Source organism: Anoplopoma fimbria, chromosome 17, assembly GCF_027596085.1.
Source record: "Anoplopoma fimbria isolate UVic2021 breed Golden Eagle Sablefish chromosome 17, Afim_UVic_2022, whole genome shotgun sequence".
Lineage (NCBI taxonomy): Eukaryota > Metazoa > Chordata > Actinopteri > Perciformes > Anoplopomatidae > Anoplopoma > Anoplopoma fimbria.
In genome coordinates, this window is record NC_072465.1 from 24,398,085 (window position 1) to 24,416,841 (window position 18,757).

At 39.1% G+C, this 18,757-nt stretch overlaps 1 protein-coding gene across 1 annotated transcript in view; it reads right to left on the bottom strand.

Moving 5' to 3' along the window:
- igsf21a (immunoglobin superfamily, member 21a) overlaps nt 1-18,757 on the bottom strand; it is a 174,883-nt gene that overhangs the window by 57,341 nt on the left and 98,785 nt on the right. The window contains exon 4 of the mRNA XM_054617229.1: nt 7,238-7,356. Coding sequence (XP_054473204.1) covers nt 7,238-7,356 — 119 coding nt within the window. The remainder of the gene's footprint in view (nt 1-7,237; nt 7,357-18,757) is intronic.

Genomic DNA, 18,757 nt, shown 5'->3' on the forward strand with positions numbered 1-18,757 from the left:
GTTGAAGCTAATTGTAGAAAGATGGAAGCAAGATATTTTACTGTTTGTCTGATGAGGGTTTAGAATTCTGCATATAAATGACTGATGCAAAACTTTCAAGTAAAAGGAAAACAGACAAATTCTAACAAAACTCTGACAGCATGGAAGGAAGAGACAAAAAAGAAAAATCTGAAAATCTTTAGCATAGACTAATTGATGCACAGACAGCCAGTTCAATATTGGGTAGAGAAATCCTTGAGGAAGCCCATGGGTTGTTTATTTTTGCCTCAATTATCACCCCAGGGTTTAGCTCAAAGAGACATTTAATAATTCATCTGCTCTTTGAATTCATTTCATTATTTCTTTCCCCCCCTCAATGGGCTCCAATCCAACCAGTTGTATTCGTGCTGTTGTCTGCTCCCAGTCAGCAACTGAATGGTGGTAGTGGGAAGGAGAGATAAAGGAGTGGCAAAGGGTCACACAATTTAAAAAAGAAAGGACTCTTCATTTACAGATAATATTTTCTCAGAGGAAAGTCTATACTGTTATTACGAAGAAGATACAACAAAAACAGTCAACAGTTGATGCACTGTATTGTCACAAAATGAAACCGAGCATGTCGTTGCTTTCCGCATAAAACATTTTGGTTTCAATGGAACCGGTTGTGATGCTGATAGCACGCTAGGACATTAAGTGTGATGAGCAGAAAAGGTGACACAGAAGCTAATGAGAGAGTAATGGAGACTCATGTCAAGGACTCTTGAACAATCCCCTCCAGGCCGGAGTCGTGCTAAAAGACAACATGGCAAACACTTCAGAATACAACTGACGAGTCTTTACAAAATTGGCATCTTCTCTGAGAGCTGAGAATCAGGCCAGTGTGTTTGAGTCTCTCGGTTTCGATTCTGGCCAAGATGTTCTCCTCACTTCCCGAACAAGTACAGGACACAGAGGGAACGGCCGCTCTCTAGCAATCCATCAAACCCTGCCACCCAAACAAGCCTCTCCACACACAAGCTCGCAAACTTGCGTGCATACAGTCGCACAAACTCTTCCTACTACTACTACACCGGACTGCTGTGTCTGCAGGCGTTGCTGTCTTTGGGCTTGGCTCGTACGGCATTAATCCCACCCATTTATAAACAAGCCCCTAAATATACACGGCGCTTAATTAAAGTCGGGCATCTATTATTGAGGCGAATCCAACTTTTACGGGATGAGAAAGGCAATTAGTCCCTCTACACCTTAGCGCTCATCTCTGCTTCCATGGGTTATAAATACCAACCATGCCGCCTCATGAAGGGTATCCTTTAAATGACGTCCCCACGCTTTACAAAAGGTTAGAAGAAAGGATTTCTTCAGTTACGTGACGTGATGTTTAAATGCAAGGGCTATTGAGATGTTCTTCATCCAGCGGAGGAGTCGCAACCGAACGGTCACTTGATACCGACAAAAACACAATAACCTTAGACGTCTCGGACACTATGCACAGATCAACTAGGAGCTGGCTTCCCAAGGTCAGACTCCACTCAAAGGAGACAAATAACCTTTCCTTGTAATCTTTGGAATGTGGCATAGAAATCACTTTGGGTAATAACAAATAATGACCCTATCTCTGCCATTGGGAAAAGAGGTATTGATTTTTTTTTTCCCCCACCAAAGCCGGATATTATGACCTTAGCTTTACAGGGATGGATATGTCAGTGTTTGCAGAATGAAATATCTATTTGATGTGATTGGTGGTGATGGGTCAGAAGTCTATCGCTCAAGTGGTGATATCAGTATATACCAAATCAATTATATTGTATTAACACCACGTGCTTTGTGCTAAACAAACGTTTTTATAGTTTGGATTATAGATTTGGTAGGAACCAGGGTTATAACATATATTAAACTTAAACAAAAACAAGCAGTGAAAAATATTTTCCAACATTAATTACATTTATTTACGCTTTATGATAATAATCTGTGTTGCAATGTTATTAATAGAAGATATCATTCCTATGCAGATGACATCATTGTGTATAGTTCTGCCTGCTCCTTTGCAAGTGTGATTTAGGAACAGCAAACTTCTCCTAATGTTGTTCAGCAATCTCTGTGAATTGAGACATTAACTAAATATGGACAAAACCTAAATGACAGCTGATGATGTGTATCAGCTTGTAACTGCAAATAATTAAGTGATTGAACACGTCTCAATTATTAATATCTGTTTTTTTTCCTAAATGGAAGGAAGTGTTATTCGGTTTTTACTATAGAAACAAATGTTTATATTTTTATCAATTTAACGGACACTTCTAACCCCAATTAGTTATAGTGATATTTCATATATACATGCAATTTTTTTCTTCTGTTAAAATATCAGATTCAGTGTACAATGCTGCATTACGATTTTTACTCTGATTTGTGTTTTTGCACACATCGTTGGTGTGTTTGTCCTCCTTATGTTCTCCACTGACGCCAAAAACTCTCAATATCTGCAACCTCATATCTTGACAAAATTTGTTTGTCATCAGTAGAACCCTCACTGTTTTTGGACCATCATCTTGGTGTGAGCTACAGGAACATTTTAAACTAGATTATTGCATAATCATTCAAGATAAAAAAAAATGACCTATATGTGCTTGTCCTGGCACTGAATGATAATTATTTAATTGATGCACTTTGTTTCTTTTATGTGTTTTTTCAAACAAAAACTAGTTGAAAATTAAAAACTATTATAACCTTGGTGGGAACACAATTCAGAAGCAATCATGTTATTTTTTCTAAAATACAAGATCTTCTGTGTACTATTTTTTTTTTCGGATATTCTTGTTTAGTTTTCTTCTTAATAAGGCAGGGGTGCAATGTTACACAGTTAATTCTCTACCATCTATGCACCAATGTTGCTCCAAGAAGATTGCTTGAAATGTTGCATTTAAAAGATAATTGTATGAAATTGGCCATGAAGTTGCTTATTCTCCCCTCTGTGTCCTTCTGGCCTAAAGTTAATGAATGTAGAAAAAAATAAATAATAAAATACTGCCCACACATTTCATTTTGTGTGGGCATTTGGTTTTACTTGGAAACATCGTGATCACATTTGAGCCTATGGTCTTAATGTCAAAGAACTGAATGTTTTGCTGTTCGATGTCCTTCAGCTGAGCCCTCTTCATTGAAACTATAACAGAGAGGAAGGTGGTGGTCAAAAGGCCAAACATTATTACATTGTCAATTCTATGTATCATACATCATGTTGAATGTTTCCTCTGCACACTTGAGACTGAATATGATTTGACAGTAAATTCAATAGTCTAATAAGGACTCTGTCTAGTAGCTTATTTCAGCATTTTCTCACAATGAACTTTTCATCCATAACCTTTCAGTTCAGTTGATGTTGAACTTTGATAAAAAACAGAGTGTCTCATCATGAATTATCATAGAGTAATGTTTCAATAATTATATTTACAGGCACAGCGCACCGTAAAAGGTCCTTCATGTTAAGGGATAACATTTACATAATACATTGCCCTAGTTAGGGGCACATCTTGTACATGTTTCTTATTATAAAGATAAAAGCTTGTTGCGGTGCATTGTCCAGGATATATGGCATATATTAAAAAAATAAAACAAACAAAGAAAACAGAATACTCCCTATTATTTATGATATTGCAAGCTTGATCATCATAGACTGTGGTTACACTTTTCTTTTCCATGCAAATTTTGTCATCCGATTATGCCAGGACACATTAAATGTCAAGTCTGTATGCTCGGAGATCAGATCAGACCACATGTAGAGAGATCCAAACTCGCATTGAGTTTGGATCTCAGCTAGGTGTGGAGAGCGTGTGGGCGCAATCCGGTCAACTTATCAATCGAACAATTTGCTTCCTCTTCCCCCCAAAAGGGAGTTCCTTTACCGAGGAGAGCAAAGGCGAAGCGAGGAGGAAAGACATGGCTGGAGGAAAGCTGAGACCTGCTGACTTGAGTTGTGTTAAGTTACTGCTGATAAAAACACAAAATGTTTCTGTTTTGCAATAACAATAACAATATAATTTCACTTATATTAAAAAATTATAGTAAAATTGTTATCATCGCATTAGCAAAGCCTTCTTTGCAGATATTCTCTAATAAAACAAGTTTACTAATAATGCAGGGAGGAAGAGTAAGCAGCAAAAGTAAGTGGGGGCTTTTTATTGTGTAGAACGGCAATAGATGACTATGGTCCTTCATAAAGTCAACATGTGGTCATGTAGTACAAGAACAAAAGCTAACTTTCCACAGAGTGAAGGACAGTAGCGGAGGTACCAAGAGTTCAGGGTTTAGCCTTTTAAAACTGAATGATTGAATTTCTTGGCAGGGGATTCATTAAAATGATAATTCTTATTTATGAAGCCCTTTAAAAAATTAAAATACTCTCCGTGTATTGCTTCCTATTAATTAACTTTTTTTCCCCTCTAATTTTCTTTCTTTCTCCTCTCTACTTTTTTTCTTTACTTCCCACTGAACTTGACACACTAATAGGTTATGAATAATTCTGTTTCAGTTTAGACGACAATTAGCCACAACGCCAGAGGCCATTCTTCTTCCTCTCTTGTGGAGTGGTGATTTAAGACCCAGCTGAGTTAGGGTGCTCCGACTATCCCACGACTACAACGCCCAATCCTTCCCACCCACAGCTGAAACAGGAAACAGTTAACTGAGTAAATCTCCTACCATTGATAAAGTCTTACGCTGACGAAATTGTGGGGAGCACTCAAAGAAAGGCATGGGATTGGTCATCAAATAGAACAGAACAGAACAGAGAGTCAAGGGCTTAGTCAAAGAGAAGTTAATGTCTAAGTCGAAACCCTCAAGCCCTGCAAAAAAAAATGAAAGGTGAAAACCGTAGGCAGTTCTCAGAGGCACAAAATGTGATAATGGAGTAATATTGTCCCACGGTTTCTCTCTCTGGTGTTCCACTGACAAATTCCACCATTGCTAATTAGCCGTAGGACCACATGGAGAACAGCATGTCTCTGCTGCTGGAATTGATACATCAGAGGCAAGCGAAGCAGCTGTCGTTAGGGGGACTTAAATACAATAATTACAGCACAGACTACGCAATAGGCTACAGGCGCACAACGTCCTCTCATGACTGAATGAGATAACAGGGTAACTGATAATTGGTAGTAGTTTTACCACAAATGCAAAAAAGGTTTGAAGGAAAGATTCATCTGTATCAAATCCAAGCGATTGACGGATTTACAGAAAGACACACTACAACCAAAGGAACATGTTTTGTCTGAAAGGTAAATCCAGGAAATGTAGAGGACACTGTATACCTTCTCCAACGCTGAACAGCAAAACGGCATAATTCACATCGAATAGAATTTTCAATTGGATCGATTTCTTGGCTCTGCTTACACACCCTTAGGATTTGGAAACAAATCTATTTCTGTTCTGTTCATCGCTGAAGGAAGCAATCGCTTTCTAATGGCAGACATTTTATATCCAGATAACCACCGAAACTGAAACAATTGAATTGTGCAGTCGCCGAAGGCCAATCGGTCCACAAAATTTTGAATTTCTATTTGATGGGAACGATGACATCTAACATAATTCCAATGCAAAGCATGGAGCTGATGTGCTGCACAGAGAGTTTATAGCCATTGCTAATGTTAAACTCTGGTCCCTAGTTGGGTTTATTACATGCCCAGTGTAATTAAAAAATAAAGCTTTGAGTATCACCAACCACAATACACTACAAATATGGAAAGACAATGAAATACAAATCACACAATACACACACCACATTACACCAATACATAAGGGAATATTATTCATTGTTGTTGTCACAAAAAAAGAAGCCACAGTGGAGAAGGCAAACATAGATAATAATTATGAATACTGTATCAACCTCTGTGTAAAATATCTTTGGGACTCATTGGGCGAGGGGGATTATTGCACTTGTTGTCTGTAGTGCCATTGTTTTCTTTTTTAAACCAAAATCCATCTGAGTGGCGTGTCATTTTTCAAACGCTTTCACACAGAATGATGGACGTGCTGCAGAAAGAGCTGGCGGGTGTTCTGTAATTCATACCAGGCCAGTGTAAGACAGCTGATCGCCCGTACTGGAACAATCAAATTAATTAAACGTTCCTTTTATCCCAACACAAGAATGCTAGTATGTCCTACTTCAACACCATGAATGGGAGTGAAGAGGACAAAGGTGATGAGCTAGTGCAGATGAACCCTTCTTAGAGATAGGGTGAGGAGTTCAGGCCTCCGAAGGCAGCTCGGAGAAGAGCCGCTGCCCCTGATCTGATCAGGATGCCTCCTGGACGCCTCCCTTTGGAGGTTTTCTGGGCACGTCCTACTGGCAAGAAGCCCAGGGGTACACCAAGAACACCGCTGGAGAGTTTGTATAGCTCATCTGGCCTGGAGACACCTCGGGGTTCCCCAGGAGGAGAAGAGGAAAGTGTTGCTGAGGAGAGGGTTGTCTGGAATACACTCCCTAAGCCTGCTGCCCTTGCAAAATGTATTTGGAGTTGTGTTTCTTGCCATGTAGGTCTAATTTTGACTCTGGTTTAGCTCTGCATTTGGTCTCTCCTGAAGGATATATCTGGATCTTTAGCTGCTAAATGCTATATGTTCACCAGCTAGTTGTCATCGGTCTTTTTCACTGAAAACAGCTGTCTTCTCTGGAAGAATGACGACTTTATGAGAGCTCTGGCAATGAACCAAAACAGCAGAGCGTTGTGCTTGACAGCTAAAAATGAGCTTAAACCCATTTAAAAGCTCAGTGAAGCTGAGATTCTACTATTCTCCATAAGTTAATGACTACGAGCAACCTCTTTCACGCTGTCACATTGTATCCGCAATGTCATTTGAGACATTTTCAAAAATATTGATTGTAGCCGTATTAAGCAAAGTAGTAAAGCTTCATTTGCTCATTTTTGATATGAGAATCAGACAAATACTTTTTTCCCTCACTAATTAATTGTTACATTTTGGAAAAACAGCATATCCAACATCTAGTACACCAGTTTTAAAACATCATCCCTATCGCAACTCACATAAAACTTGAAACCTCAAACTTTTTTGAGTTATCAAGACAGCCCTGTCTCCTGCTGCAGGCCTGCAGAGGATCCAGGTCTTCCATCTTTGTCCTAGTTGTCCAACCCACTGACTTTTTTGGGTCCCTCTACATGCATCCCATGACCCACCCCAGCACGCTGTTTAAACCAGAAACACAAGGAATTCAATATGCAGACACCACTAAATAGATAGTACTCACACATAACAGTAAGAAAGACATTCCCTGAAGCCAGGACAACCTTCTCCCTCGTCGTCCGGTCGTAGATGCCCACATGGCATTCGTAAGGTCCGTTGTCTGAGATCCGTACCTCCGGGAGCCTGTAACATACAAGAGGATATGAGTTAGTATTAATCCCTGCATTCAAGCAATATTTACACACTGATGGAAAAACAAAGCATTTGAAGTGTATCGTTGAGCATAACCACTGATTGATATGATTTTTATTAGTAATCCAACAAACATCTGTACAATTTAGGACTATCACACATGCCGACAGTGAGATATTTAAAAATTCATAGTGAAAGTTAAACACTTAATTGTCACGTGTGTAACAACAGTGTTGTCTGGGAAATGCACTTTTTGTATCGGTGGTCATTGTCATCTGTTTTCTAGTCAGCAAGCCATCCTCCGCAAACAGTAAAGAAGTAAATGCTGTAATTGTTCCTACCTGCTTATTGCCTTAATTTGATTCTACTTTGAACCTTCATAAGCTCCTAGTAAACAATCCTAACAATAACAATGAAATAAATGATGAATTATTCATGACCTTAGTTCATTGGTATTAGATTTATCAATTATACCGGTATTATTGTTATAAGTACGTCATTTTAATGATGATATTTGAATTAAAAACTTCAAAAGGTCCAAAAAGTAATCAGTAATTAATGGATTATATATTACTGGCAAAGACATAATTTGATCATCAGCAACATTTTGTTAAAGAAACACTCTCTTAACTTTTATGTTTTTTATTGAAGATTTAATTCCACAACGGAGAAATCACTCTAAAACAAAGGCTTGAAATTCATAAATGCGCTCCTGAAAGGATGCAGACTGATTTCAAAAACCCAAAACCAGCTGATCAATCTGTGTGCTGCATCAGCTCTCACAGGCAGACTTAAAAATATGAATCTCAGATGAGGCCAGCTGGTTGAATGTTGACCCTAATTATGATCATGAATATAAAGTGTAGACTAATACACTATCACTGAACCATACATCTTCATTATTTCAATCTGTATGCTTTAAATAAAGAATACAAAAGTAGGAATAAGTTCTTCATTTTGTTATGTTTCTAGTGGGAATGTATTTGTCTCAACATCATCAAATCTTCACTGGATGTATTTTTATTCTCCTGCTCAATTCATTATTTATACTTTCTGTCAGTGCTACTATTTATTTGTTGAATTAGTTTCAGTGCTATTGCTGAGTCTCCCAGAAGGCACATACCTGCTACAGAGAACTCAGATGAGCGACTTGTTGTGCATTTTTGTTATGTTTTCATGTTTTAAAAAGAGAAACAATCACACAGAGGATGTTCTTGAATTGGTTACTTTTCATAGATTTGTTAAGATGTCGGCAGATTTGTTAAGGTACGTTATATTTTTTTTCGAAGGGAAACGGACAAAACTATTTGGATATTAACCGTAACAGTAAAATTAAGACTGAAAAGGAGGCTAAAAATAGAAAATACATTATATTAGTAAAAAGTTAGACACAAAATCCATAAAACCCTGTAAAAAAATGAATTTTGCCCAAATCAGAGAATTTACAACTCTCCATCAATTGCAAAATAAAAGTTTCTGATCAACTTTTTCATTAAGGAATTATAGCAAAAACCATGATCTCCTGGGTGAAAGTCCCGTGTTTGACCGACCCGCCCAGCCCAACCTCCTCCCTTTACATTTGAGTTTGAGCAAAACCCATTTGAGTTCAATCTGGGACTTGTGTTCCCCCTCGAGTAAAGCAGCGTAATTGACTTTCCATTGGCATTGTTTTCTTGGTTCAGACACGTCATTTGAACACATCACGTAAGGCGCCGTTAAGAGGTCGTCGTCATTCTGCGTATTTCTGTGAAATCAGGCTGTTTTTGAAAAAGGGAGCATAATCTGTATTCAGCACTTGGCTAATGTGTCACCAGTGATAATCAAAGTGAGACACCACTAGTCACATTTTGCCCCTGTGATTTATACCCACAAAACAGGAACAATTGTCCTTGCCGCCCGGGTGTTTCAGATGGGGACCTCTGTTGGAACAGCGGCAGGGCTTTAATGAGTTCAGCTGTGTGTGTGTGTGTGTGTGTGTGTGTGTGTGTGTGTGTGTGTGTGTGTGTGTGTGTGTGTGTGTGTGTGTGTGTGTGGAAAAAGGAGATCGCTCTTTTGGAGAGAAGTCAAATCTGTGAGCCAACAAACATCTTTCCACCGTAGATGCTGCATCTCCTGGCTCAACAACTATCTTTAATTACCCTTGAGCAAGGCACTTAAACTTCTAAATGAAAAGGAGGATAACATCGGAGTAAATGTTGCTTGCTGCTAGTGTTGCCCAGTGTTGCATTTACTTTCCTCCTCAAACAAACTTGTGTTGTTATTTTCTATCTTTGAACACTGATTATTTAAAAGTCATCATGTGTTTGCGCTGACAAGTTAGAACATAGAAATGTATGTCAAGTATCCGTCAAACAGCTATCGCCCCAACTGATGAGCAGTGTTGTGCAAGTTACTGAAAATTTGTAATTACATATAGTACCTATATCCCTCAAAAGTAATTCAATAACTTAATTGAATGTATTACCAATTACTGTGAAAAAAAGGCACAAGTTAATAGGGGAAGTCCAGTTTTTCTTCACTTTTCTTAATAATGCACAATCAATTAGTTTAGTGTTGTAGTGGCACAATGTGGGACAAGCGTGCACGGATTAACATGATCAATATATTATTCATTAATATGTCAAAGGGAAACTAGAAACAGACATAAAAGCAGATGTGTATACTGTATACTGATGTAACGGCTTTGACATACAGGTAGAAGATTGACAGCAGCGACATTGTTCTGCATCATTTTTAGGTTACCTGTATGATGCAACACCTCAACGATAAATCATGACGCACCTGTGAGCGTCAAACTCTCGTGTTCTGTTAGCCTCCGTCTCTCTCTGTATGTGACCGGTTTTGCTTGTCTTACTTGGGTGGTGCGGTGCTGAACAGCTGGAATTGCTGCTCAGCAAATGAGAGACAAGACTGAGATCATAATGCGTCAAAGATCTGGGGAATACGCTGCCTTTGTTTGCTTTGATCAAGACTAAAGAAAGAATTCCATTTACATTTCATTGTAAATTGTTATTGCGTTATTTCATTTGAAAAAGGAATTGCATTTCTAGTAACCGCCAAAAGTAGTGGAGTTAAAGTGGCGCATTACTCCCAACACTGCTGATGAGACAAATATGTCCGTTATCTGTTTTCTTGGTTCTCTGCAATCATTTGAAATCTTACCATATTTGACAAAACCTTAATGAAACCTGACTAACACTATTTGCTGACCTGATTCACGAGAGATAGTTAGGAATATCAATAAAAAACCATGTTTGCGCTAGCCGTCAGTGCAAGGAAGTCAAGTTTTGCTGAAAGAACCATTCATAAACAAATGTTTGAATAAAGGTTAGTATATATGAAAAAAGATTGAGCACCCCGAGATATAGAGTAAGCTTTCTCCACCAGCGCTCCCTCGAGGGATAAGCATAAAACAAGCGAGTCTTTTCTTTTCTCCGCAGTGCAAAATGATGAGAATAGCACAGTGGATCTCTCCGTGGTGGCGGTTGGGGGGTCGGGGGGGATGTAATTGGCTTCGTCTTGGCTGGCTATATTATAGCAAACGCTGATGTAGCCCATTGCTTTGTTTTTTACAAACAAAGCAATAGTTCTGTCTGTCCACAATCCTGACTGCTGCATTCATGGATTCAAACCAAGACAAGTGTTGGGAAAGGAAGCCGGAGATAAGATAATTCAAGGCATTGAAGTTTTGCCGGAAGAAGGGTGAGGAGTCCACAAAGAAACCCTCAACCACAGCATTTCTGAGTAGCTGCCTGCTTCTGGATTCTCCACCAGTTTGACAGCGAGACTTATCCATCGGAATTCAGGGAAGAAAAAGAGGAAAGGTTCTACTCCTAACACTGACACTTCTGTTAAATATTAAGACAGGTGGAGTTAATTTTTTAACACCTGCTCTAATCTTTGATGAAATGTATTCCAGAAGAGCTAGTCCATTGAGAATCTGTTCACAAAAATGGAGCCTGTTACTCTGAGTGGTACTCAAGCAGTTCTTTTTTTTTTTTTTTTTTTTTTTTTTTACAGCCGTCTCCAATTTACTATTAATGGGTGAGCCAAAGGTAATGTCAATTGGAATTAAATCAATCTTTGAGAGGAATAATTGCGAAAAACATGATATACAACATATTAAAGATTTATTTTTCTTTATGGTTTTTGGTTTTATTATCCATATAAACCTGACTAGAACTGATTGTGCCGTTATAAGCATGTGATTTCACGTAGTAAATAGCAGTTTTGAGAGCACTAAAGCAAACTGTTAATGAGTGTTTTGAGTCCTACAGTAACTTAAATATACTAGCACTGGATTTATCCACAGACTTAGAAAAACAGCACACCACATGAATCCAGTCATCCTGTTTCATTTTCACAGTTCACATTTTACTAGACAATTTCCTCGCCATCTTCCACTTACCCTGCTTTCTGGGTGCCCATTGGCCATTATGTAATTTTTTTCCCCTTTATGCCTCCTTTTTGATAATTTTCTCATGTTTCAATTATTCTTTCCATCCTTTTGTCTTTAACTTTGTTGAATTGCAATGGCACAAACCAAGGTAGATGCTGAAAACATAAAATAACAAAAAGTGCTAGCCTTTTTCCAAAGGGTTGGAAACAAACCTAATACCAGTATAATTCAACAATGGTTATTTGATTCCAAATTTTTCCCTGACATGAAAATATCCAAGTCATGTGTCACTTGAAAAGAAAAATAAATAAGCTTCTTTTTTTTAATTTCATGGATAAATAGGTGAAAAAGTGTTATATGTTTGGTCAAAAACGTGACCACAGGGATAATGTGTAGATATTTATGAACTAGAATGACATATTTCTACTAGTATGCGGTCATCAAAATTCTTATATACCACTACCTAGGTCATTAACACATTTAAAACTCTGTTACTGGAACGGGCAAATTAATTTGATAGCAAATATTTAATTAGCCAATCACATGGCAACACCTCAATGCATTTATGTATGTAGACACGTAAAAGGCTATTTGCTGAAGTTTAAACAAAGTACCAGAATGGTGAAGAAAGGTGATTGAGGTGACATGGAACGTGGCTTGGTTGTTGGTTCCATGGTTTGAGCATTTCAGTCGTTCAAACTGCTGATCTACTGGGGTTTTCACACACAACCATTTCTAGGGTTTCAGAGACTGGTCCGAATAAGAGAATATATCCAGTAAGCAGCTGTTCTCTGGTCGAAAATGCCTTGTTGACGGCAGAGGTCAGAGCAAAATTGTCAGACTGGTTTGAGCTGATAGATCCTTGAATCTTGTTTGTGACAAATTTTGACCCTACCATCCGAATGTGGCAGCAGGAATCCAGCCTCATCAGACCAGGCAACGTTTTTCTGATCTTCTAGTGTCCAATTTTGGAGAGCCCCTGTCAATTGTAGCCTCAGTTTCCTGTTGTTAGCGGACAGGAGTGGCAACCGGTGTGGTCTCTTACTGCTCTGACATCTGCCCCGAAAACTGTCACTCACTAGATTTTTTTAAAACCCTTAAACCCTAGATATGATTTTGGGTGAATATTCCAGCAGATCCGTGGTTTCTGAAATACAGCCCGTCTGGCACCAACAACCATGTCACGTTCAAAGTCACGCACATTGCCTTTATTCCCTATTCTGATGCTTGATTTGAACTTCAACAGGTTGTCTTTACCATGTCTACATGCCTTAATGTAGTGAGTTGCTGCCACGTGATTGGCTGATTAGCTATATGCCTTAACAAGCAGTTAAACACATGCACAAATCAATACTTGATACTCAAAGATGATATTTAAATATTCGTCCTATCTTTATGTTTAGATATAATAACCTTTTGTTTGCGAGCCTTGATGCAGCCATCATCTTGTCATGGTGCAGCCAAAAAGTAAACATATCTGGTCATGTGACCGTTTAAACTCAACATGTAACACAGCATATATGTTATTTTAGGCCCTTTATTATTTAACTATTTGCTGGAAAATACATTGATAGACCATTTCAGTAATATTCTTGACGACTTTTTAATACGCAAGCAAGTGAATAGGTAATAGAATAAACAAACAATTTCCACAAAACCCCATTAAACACACTACAAACTCTCCTCACCAGAAAACAGCACATACACGGAGGAGATCAATAGCAATGGGCCCCCATGGAGGAGCATCAAAAACAGCACACCGCAAAGAGAGATCGATTGTCCCCCAGGAGTTGCATCTGAAAGCCCTTTCCTGTTATGTAGGCCTTCCTGCAGAACTCCTCCTGCCTACAAATGCAGGCAAACGCAACTGCCTAGATGGAGAGTGAAAAAGAGCAGTCCTGACAGAGAGCTCATCCAGTCAATCCCCTGCATCAAATTAACTAGCACATTGTAAGATACTCTTTCTGGCCTGAAGCATTACGGTCGAAGGGTCACTACGCACTCGATGGAAAGCAGAGGCAAATTGCCTGGAGGGCGGGATGCAAAGTGGGCTTTGTAGACACCCATGTTTTGGAATGAGCATGAAACCAAATGACGAGGATAATGCTGTGATTCTCTGAGTGCCAAGGGAGGTGCGATTGGCTTTGCGGTGGCTGGTTACATTATAGTAAGTGCTGATGTAGCTCATCTTTCTGTTCTTATCCACAAAGCTCTAGTTCTGTTGTTTGCTACGCGTATTGCATTCATGAATTCAAATGCACACAAATGCTGAAAAGAGAGAGTGCTCAGTGATGGAAAAGGTAGAAAACAGGATTATATTACCAGTACAAGAGTAAAGGCTTTTGCATAGTAAATCTGTATATTTTTCGTATTGTTTTCTATAATCTGTCATCCAAAAAATAAAATAGTTACGCACATGACACCTTGCACTCTGAGTCTGTTTTATTATTCTATCTGCTGCAAAAATTCATAAGGGGAAACTGAATTTATTATGTGGGGGCAAATGATAATGTCGAAAGAGATGATCCTTTGAGCAAAATCCCTACCATAATCTTTGTTACATGATTTGTTTTGCGATCAGTATTTACCATCTATTATTTTATGCTGTTCTACAATTTATCTGCCACAGTTTATATATATATGAATTCTGTACATCTCTGTATTTTTCTTTGCTTCTCATAAAAGGCGTACCATTTTTGGATGACAATTTTTTGGGTGTATGGTGGCTCTAAGGGTTTTGATTGACGCAAAAAGAACACAGAAAATCAAACCTATTCCGAATTTTCTTTTTATGACACAACTTGAGGACATCTTTTTTTTTACGTGGGACCGTTCCTTAAAAAAGATACAGACTTGGTGGGCAAACGCCTGAGTGGCACTAAAATAACTCTCTTTTAGTTGAATACAGAAGCTCTGAAGTCCCTTTCACTGTGCATTATGTCTGGCTTATTAATCATTACCAATTCAAGAGGAAGTACTTTAAATATCATGAAGAATATTTATTACACTACATATTTGGATTTTTTTTGTTTTAAACCTCAAAAATAACATTTGTGATGTGATCCTTAAATGTCTTAAAATGGAATTTGAAATTAAATTGTGATTCTCTCTTTTTCACGTATGACGCCCCATTGGTAAAACCTTCACCTATGGTGTTAGATTGAGTGGAAATATATCATTTTTAATTTGCAACAGCCATACATAGAACATTTAAACAGGCATTCTTAACACGACTTCCCACAGGAAAAGAAAATAGCAAATAGTGAAGCACCTTACCAACCTGTGTTACCTCCTGAAATTGCCAGCATATTAAGACTGAATAATTTGTTATGATTATTATTGATTTTGTAAGGCAATTTGAAGGAGACAATACATTCCAATTTACTCTTCCTGTTTGATGATTACTTCAAAGTTGTACATTTGCATATGGACATTCTGGGCTTGTGACTTTTAGTGTTAACTAACATAACAGTCATGCTTTTAACAATCTCAAACCACTTGTGTTGATCATTTAAATATGCTAGATACGAGATTGGGAGCATTTCTATTGCCTCTTAGCTGATCTCCAGCTAACGGTGATGACAGCACTAAGGCTGGGTTCAACGCTTCCTTGGCGACGCGGTGGTCAAGGCGGAGTTTTCAGCTGTACCAGCTCTACGAGCAGGGCATAGCAGCAGCCGTGAGCTATCCAGTGGGCATAAACATGCACAAACTTGCACTAACAGCCAAAGCAAGGCTCCATATTGGATTTCCAAAATGAAATATAATATTAAACCCATTTACTGAAGCTTCAGTACAAAGAAGTTAACAAACTGAATATCTAAAGGGTCAACAAGAATACAATTCACCATCTTCTGGTTTTATTAATTGGCCTCTACACCTGGCCGACCCGGCTCTGTCAGCTAAGGAAGGAGAAGCTCCATTTGTAACACACACACAGATGGAGAGAGAGTTCATTCTCTGCTCAGGTAGACATTACTCCACTTTAGCCTTTCTATTGCAACATAGGCGCAAGAACATGACATGGGGGAGGTAGTTCCCATGAATTTTGCTACATGTTTGTCTTAATTTGCACTTTATTACTGGAGCATTTATGGCATATGACACTCATCAATATCGGAGAAGGAAGCATGGGGATTGGATGAATTCCTGATGAGTGGACCTTGAACTCATGGCCTACCAACCAGCCAGATCTGCCGGAGTCAAACGCTACTGAAAGCAGACTTGACTGCCCCAGGAGGAGATGAAATCTAAGCAAGCCCAGCTAAGACCTAAGGCTATTCCACCACTCAGTTTGCTCCTGGCTGATGTCGGGTCGCAGAAAGAATTCAGGCTAACCCGGCAGTGGGAAGACGGTTACTGTTGTGCCCACATCTTCACAGCGACCTGGCACCATCGAGGCATCCCGTAACAAGCTGCACTTGACGGGCCAACTGCAGGACAGAACACAGGACTCCTCTGGGACGAGAGGAGTCGGACTCTGTTTACATCAATGATGCTGTGAGATAATACATAGTAAAAGTTCTCTTAACATTTTAATGTTAAGAGCTCGGACATATTGCCTAGATAATTGTTTTGTCGCTGCTGTTTGCATTCCTCCTGATGGAAGTTCAAAAAATGCACTTGTGGTTTGTTTGACATATTTTTCTTGTATTTTTCTTGCATGTCTTTCGATGTACAACCCTGTTGCATATTTGAATCCTTGAGTCTTTTCATAGTTGTTTTATTAATGCTCTGAATCCCGTATATTGAACCTTTAAACTCCAAATAGGTTTAATCACTCTCAACGAATATCGGATAGAGCTGCTCCAGGAGATTTGCATGTTTTCTGTTTGATTACAGTTGGCTAGCTTTCTGTCAGTTGTGCGTTAGTCTTGCATAGTCAGATCTTGAGTCTGGCTCCAGACGTTATCGTTCTGTTAGAGGGGGAAAAACACTCCGGCTTGGTTGTATCACAATCGTCTTTGGCGGCGTAGTATGCCCCTTTAGAGACTCTTCTGACTTATACCCACAGTTTACATCCAGTGAGACAAATAATCTTACTTATAGGGAGTCTGTGTGTTGGTTTCTATCATTATGTGCGATTTTGCACGCGGCCAATATCGTATGTGGCGACCATTTGCTGAGGTAGTCAGTGGTGAGATGTCCCACTGGCTGTCCAGACAACCAAACCAGCATCCTTTTTTCTTACTTTTAATCTGCACCTTTTTCTTTTCTTCCACCACAGGCAGTAGTCAATGGGCTGCCAATGGGCTGCCAATGGGCTGCCAATTCCAATGCCAAGCGAATTAACACTCTAAAGCCTGTGTGCACCAACACAGGTGTTTTCAGTAAATCTGGCTGATTAGACCTCTTCTCTGAACTGTGTGGGCATGTACAGACTAATTGAGTGGCATCTTCCTGAGTCTCCTGTTAGCTTTGTTGAAGCTGTTAATGCGGAACAAATTACACCTTTATCATTCTTATTGCTAGAAGAAGATTCGTGAACCAATAAATTACTGTCAAAGCTTCGGGCATCCTTCAACCCCTGAGCAGCCAGAACAACTGAAAACACCTGTGTGGCTGTTAAGAAGATTTAAATGACACTTGCAAACTTTCATGACACATATTCTCAATTGGCAGTCGGATAAAAAATTCTCCCGGAAAGATCTCGGTACCTGTAGTGACAGCAGTGACAGCAGGCCATGGGCAAGAGGAGCAGGTCTGTCATTAGTTCTAATGGTGCTATTAACAACTTTCCGTACAACATGGTAGGTTGCGTGCATGTAAGAGAGCAAAGGAAAGAGATTGCACACCAACACACAACCATGTGTTTAAAAATGTAAAAGAAAAAAATGTGTTTCTACCATTGGTGTATCCAAACCTACATATGCCCTCGGTGTGCTACATTTATCTTTTGTGGCATACTCCTGCTCTTGAGATTTGAGCTTGTATACTGGAGATCCTCCAAACTACAAGTGCCATCGTCTACTTGCTAGATGTGCCATTAGTCTTACAAGGTTTATTCTAAGCATGGGCACTTAAATACAGAGAAAGTAACAGCTGCTTGCAGTCTTTGAAAGATTGTGAAGCGCTGTCGAAGACTTAGATTTCAATATCACTCCTGAAATGGTCTAATAATTAAAAGCTGGCATCTGAGGAGAAAAATAAATGACTCTTACTCTATTAAAGCACAGTAATCGCATATTGCTGTGAGGGAGAAGTATTCAACAAAAGGTAAAAGCTAAAAATGTGGTCTTCGACGAAACACTCTGTAGTTTATGAAAGATACAGACTATTGAGGCGTTCATTTTGGGTCGTACAAGTGGATTTGTCAGACTGCTGAGGCTTTGTACAGAAGCCTTACAATTCTCAGGTGGAAATGAAAGATTATACCGTGTAAAAATTCAGCTTTTTTGCATTTCTGTTGAGCTTCTGTGTTACTCCATGAAAGTAAGACCGTGACCAGTTGCAGGGATTTTTTTTCTTGGATTGAAGAATGGTGTGACTGTGGCAGCAGTCCACATTTCTCTCTGTTTGACTAAACCAGGTTAAGCGTCCTGATACAGATCTGCATAAAGGTCAGTGCAGGAAGCATTCAACCGATTCTGATGCAGATTCTTTTGAATTCCCCATTTCCCCTTTGGTACTAGACTTTCTCTCACTTCCTCTCTCCGTATGTATGTGTCTGTGTATTTGTGTGTTGGTGGGTGTCTGGACGTTGGGGGGGTTATGTATTCTGTTTGTGTGTGCATTCGTGTTCCCATGTCCGTGTGCATGTAAATGTGTACGCCATTCCATTGTGTTGATGCCTACTCTCCCAAAGGGATAGTAGGATTGTCCAAATAAATCATCCTCAGCTGGGTAGCCACACCACACATGAGAAAAAAAAAAAAAAAAAAAAAAACAGGGAAAGAGGGGGAAAAAAAGGGAGATAAACACACAAAGAGGTAGCATCGTACATGAGCTGAATCAACGAAACGAAAACGATGAAAGTAGGAGCATAACAAAAAA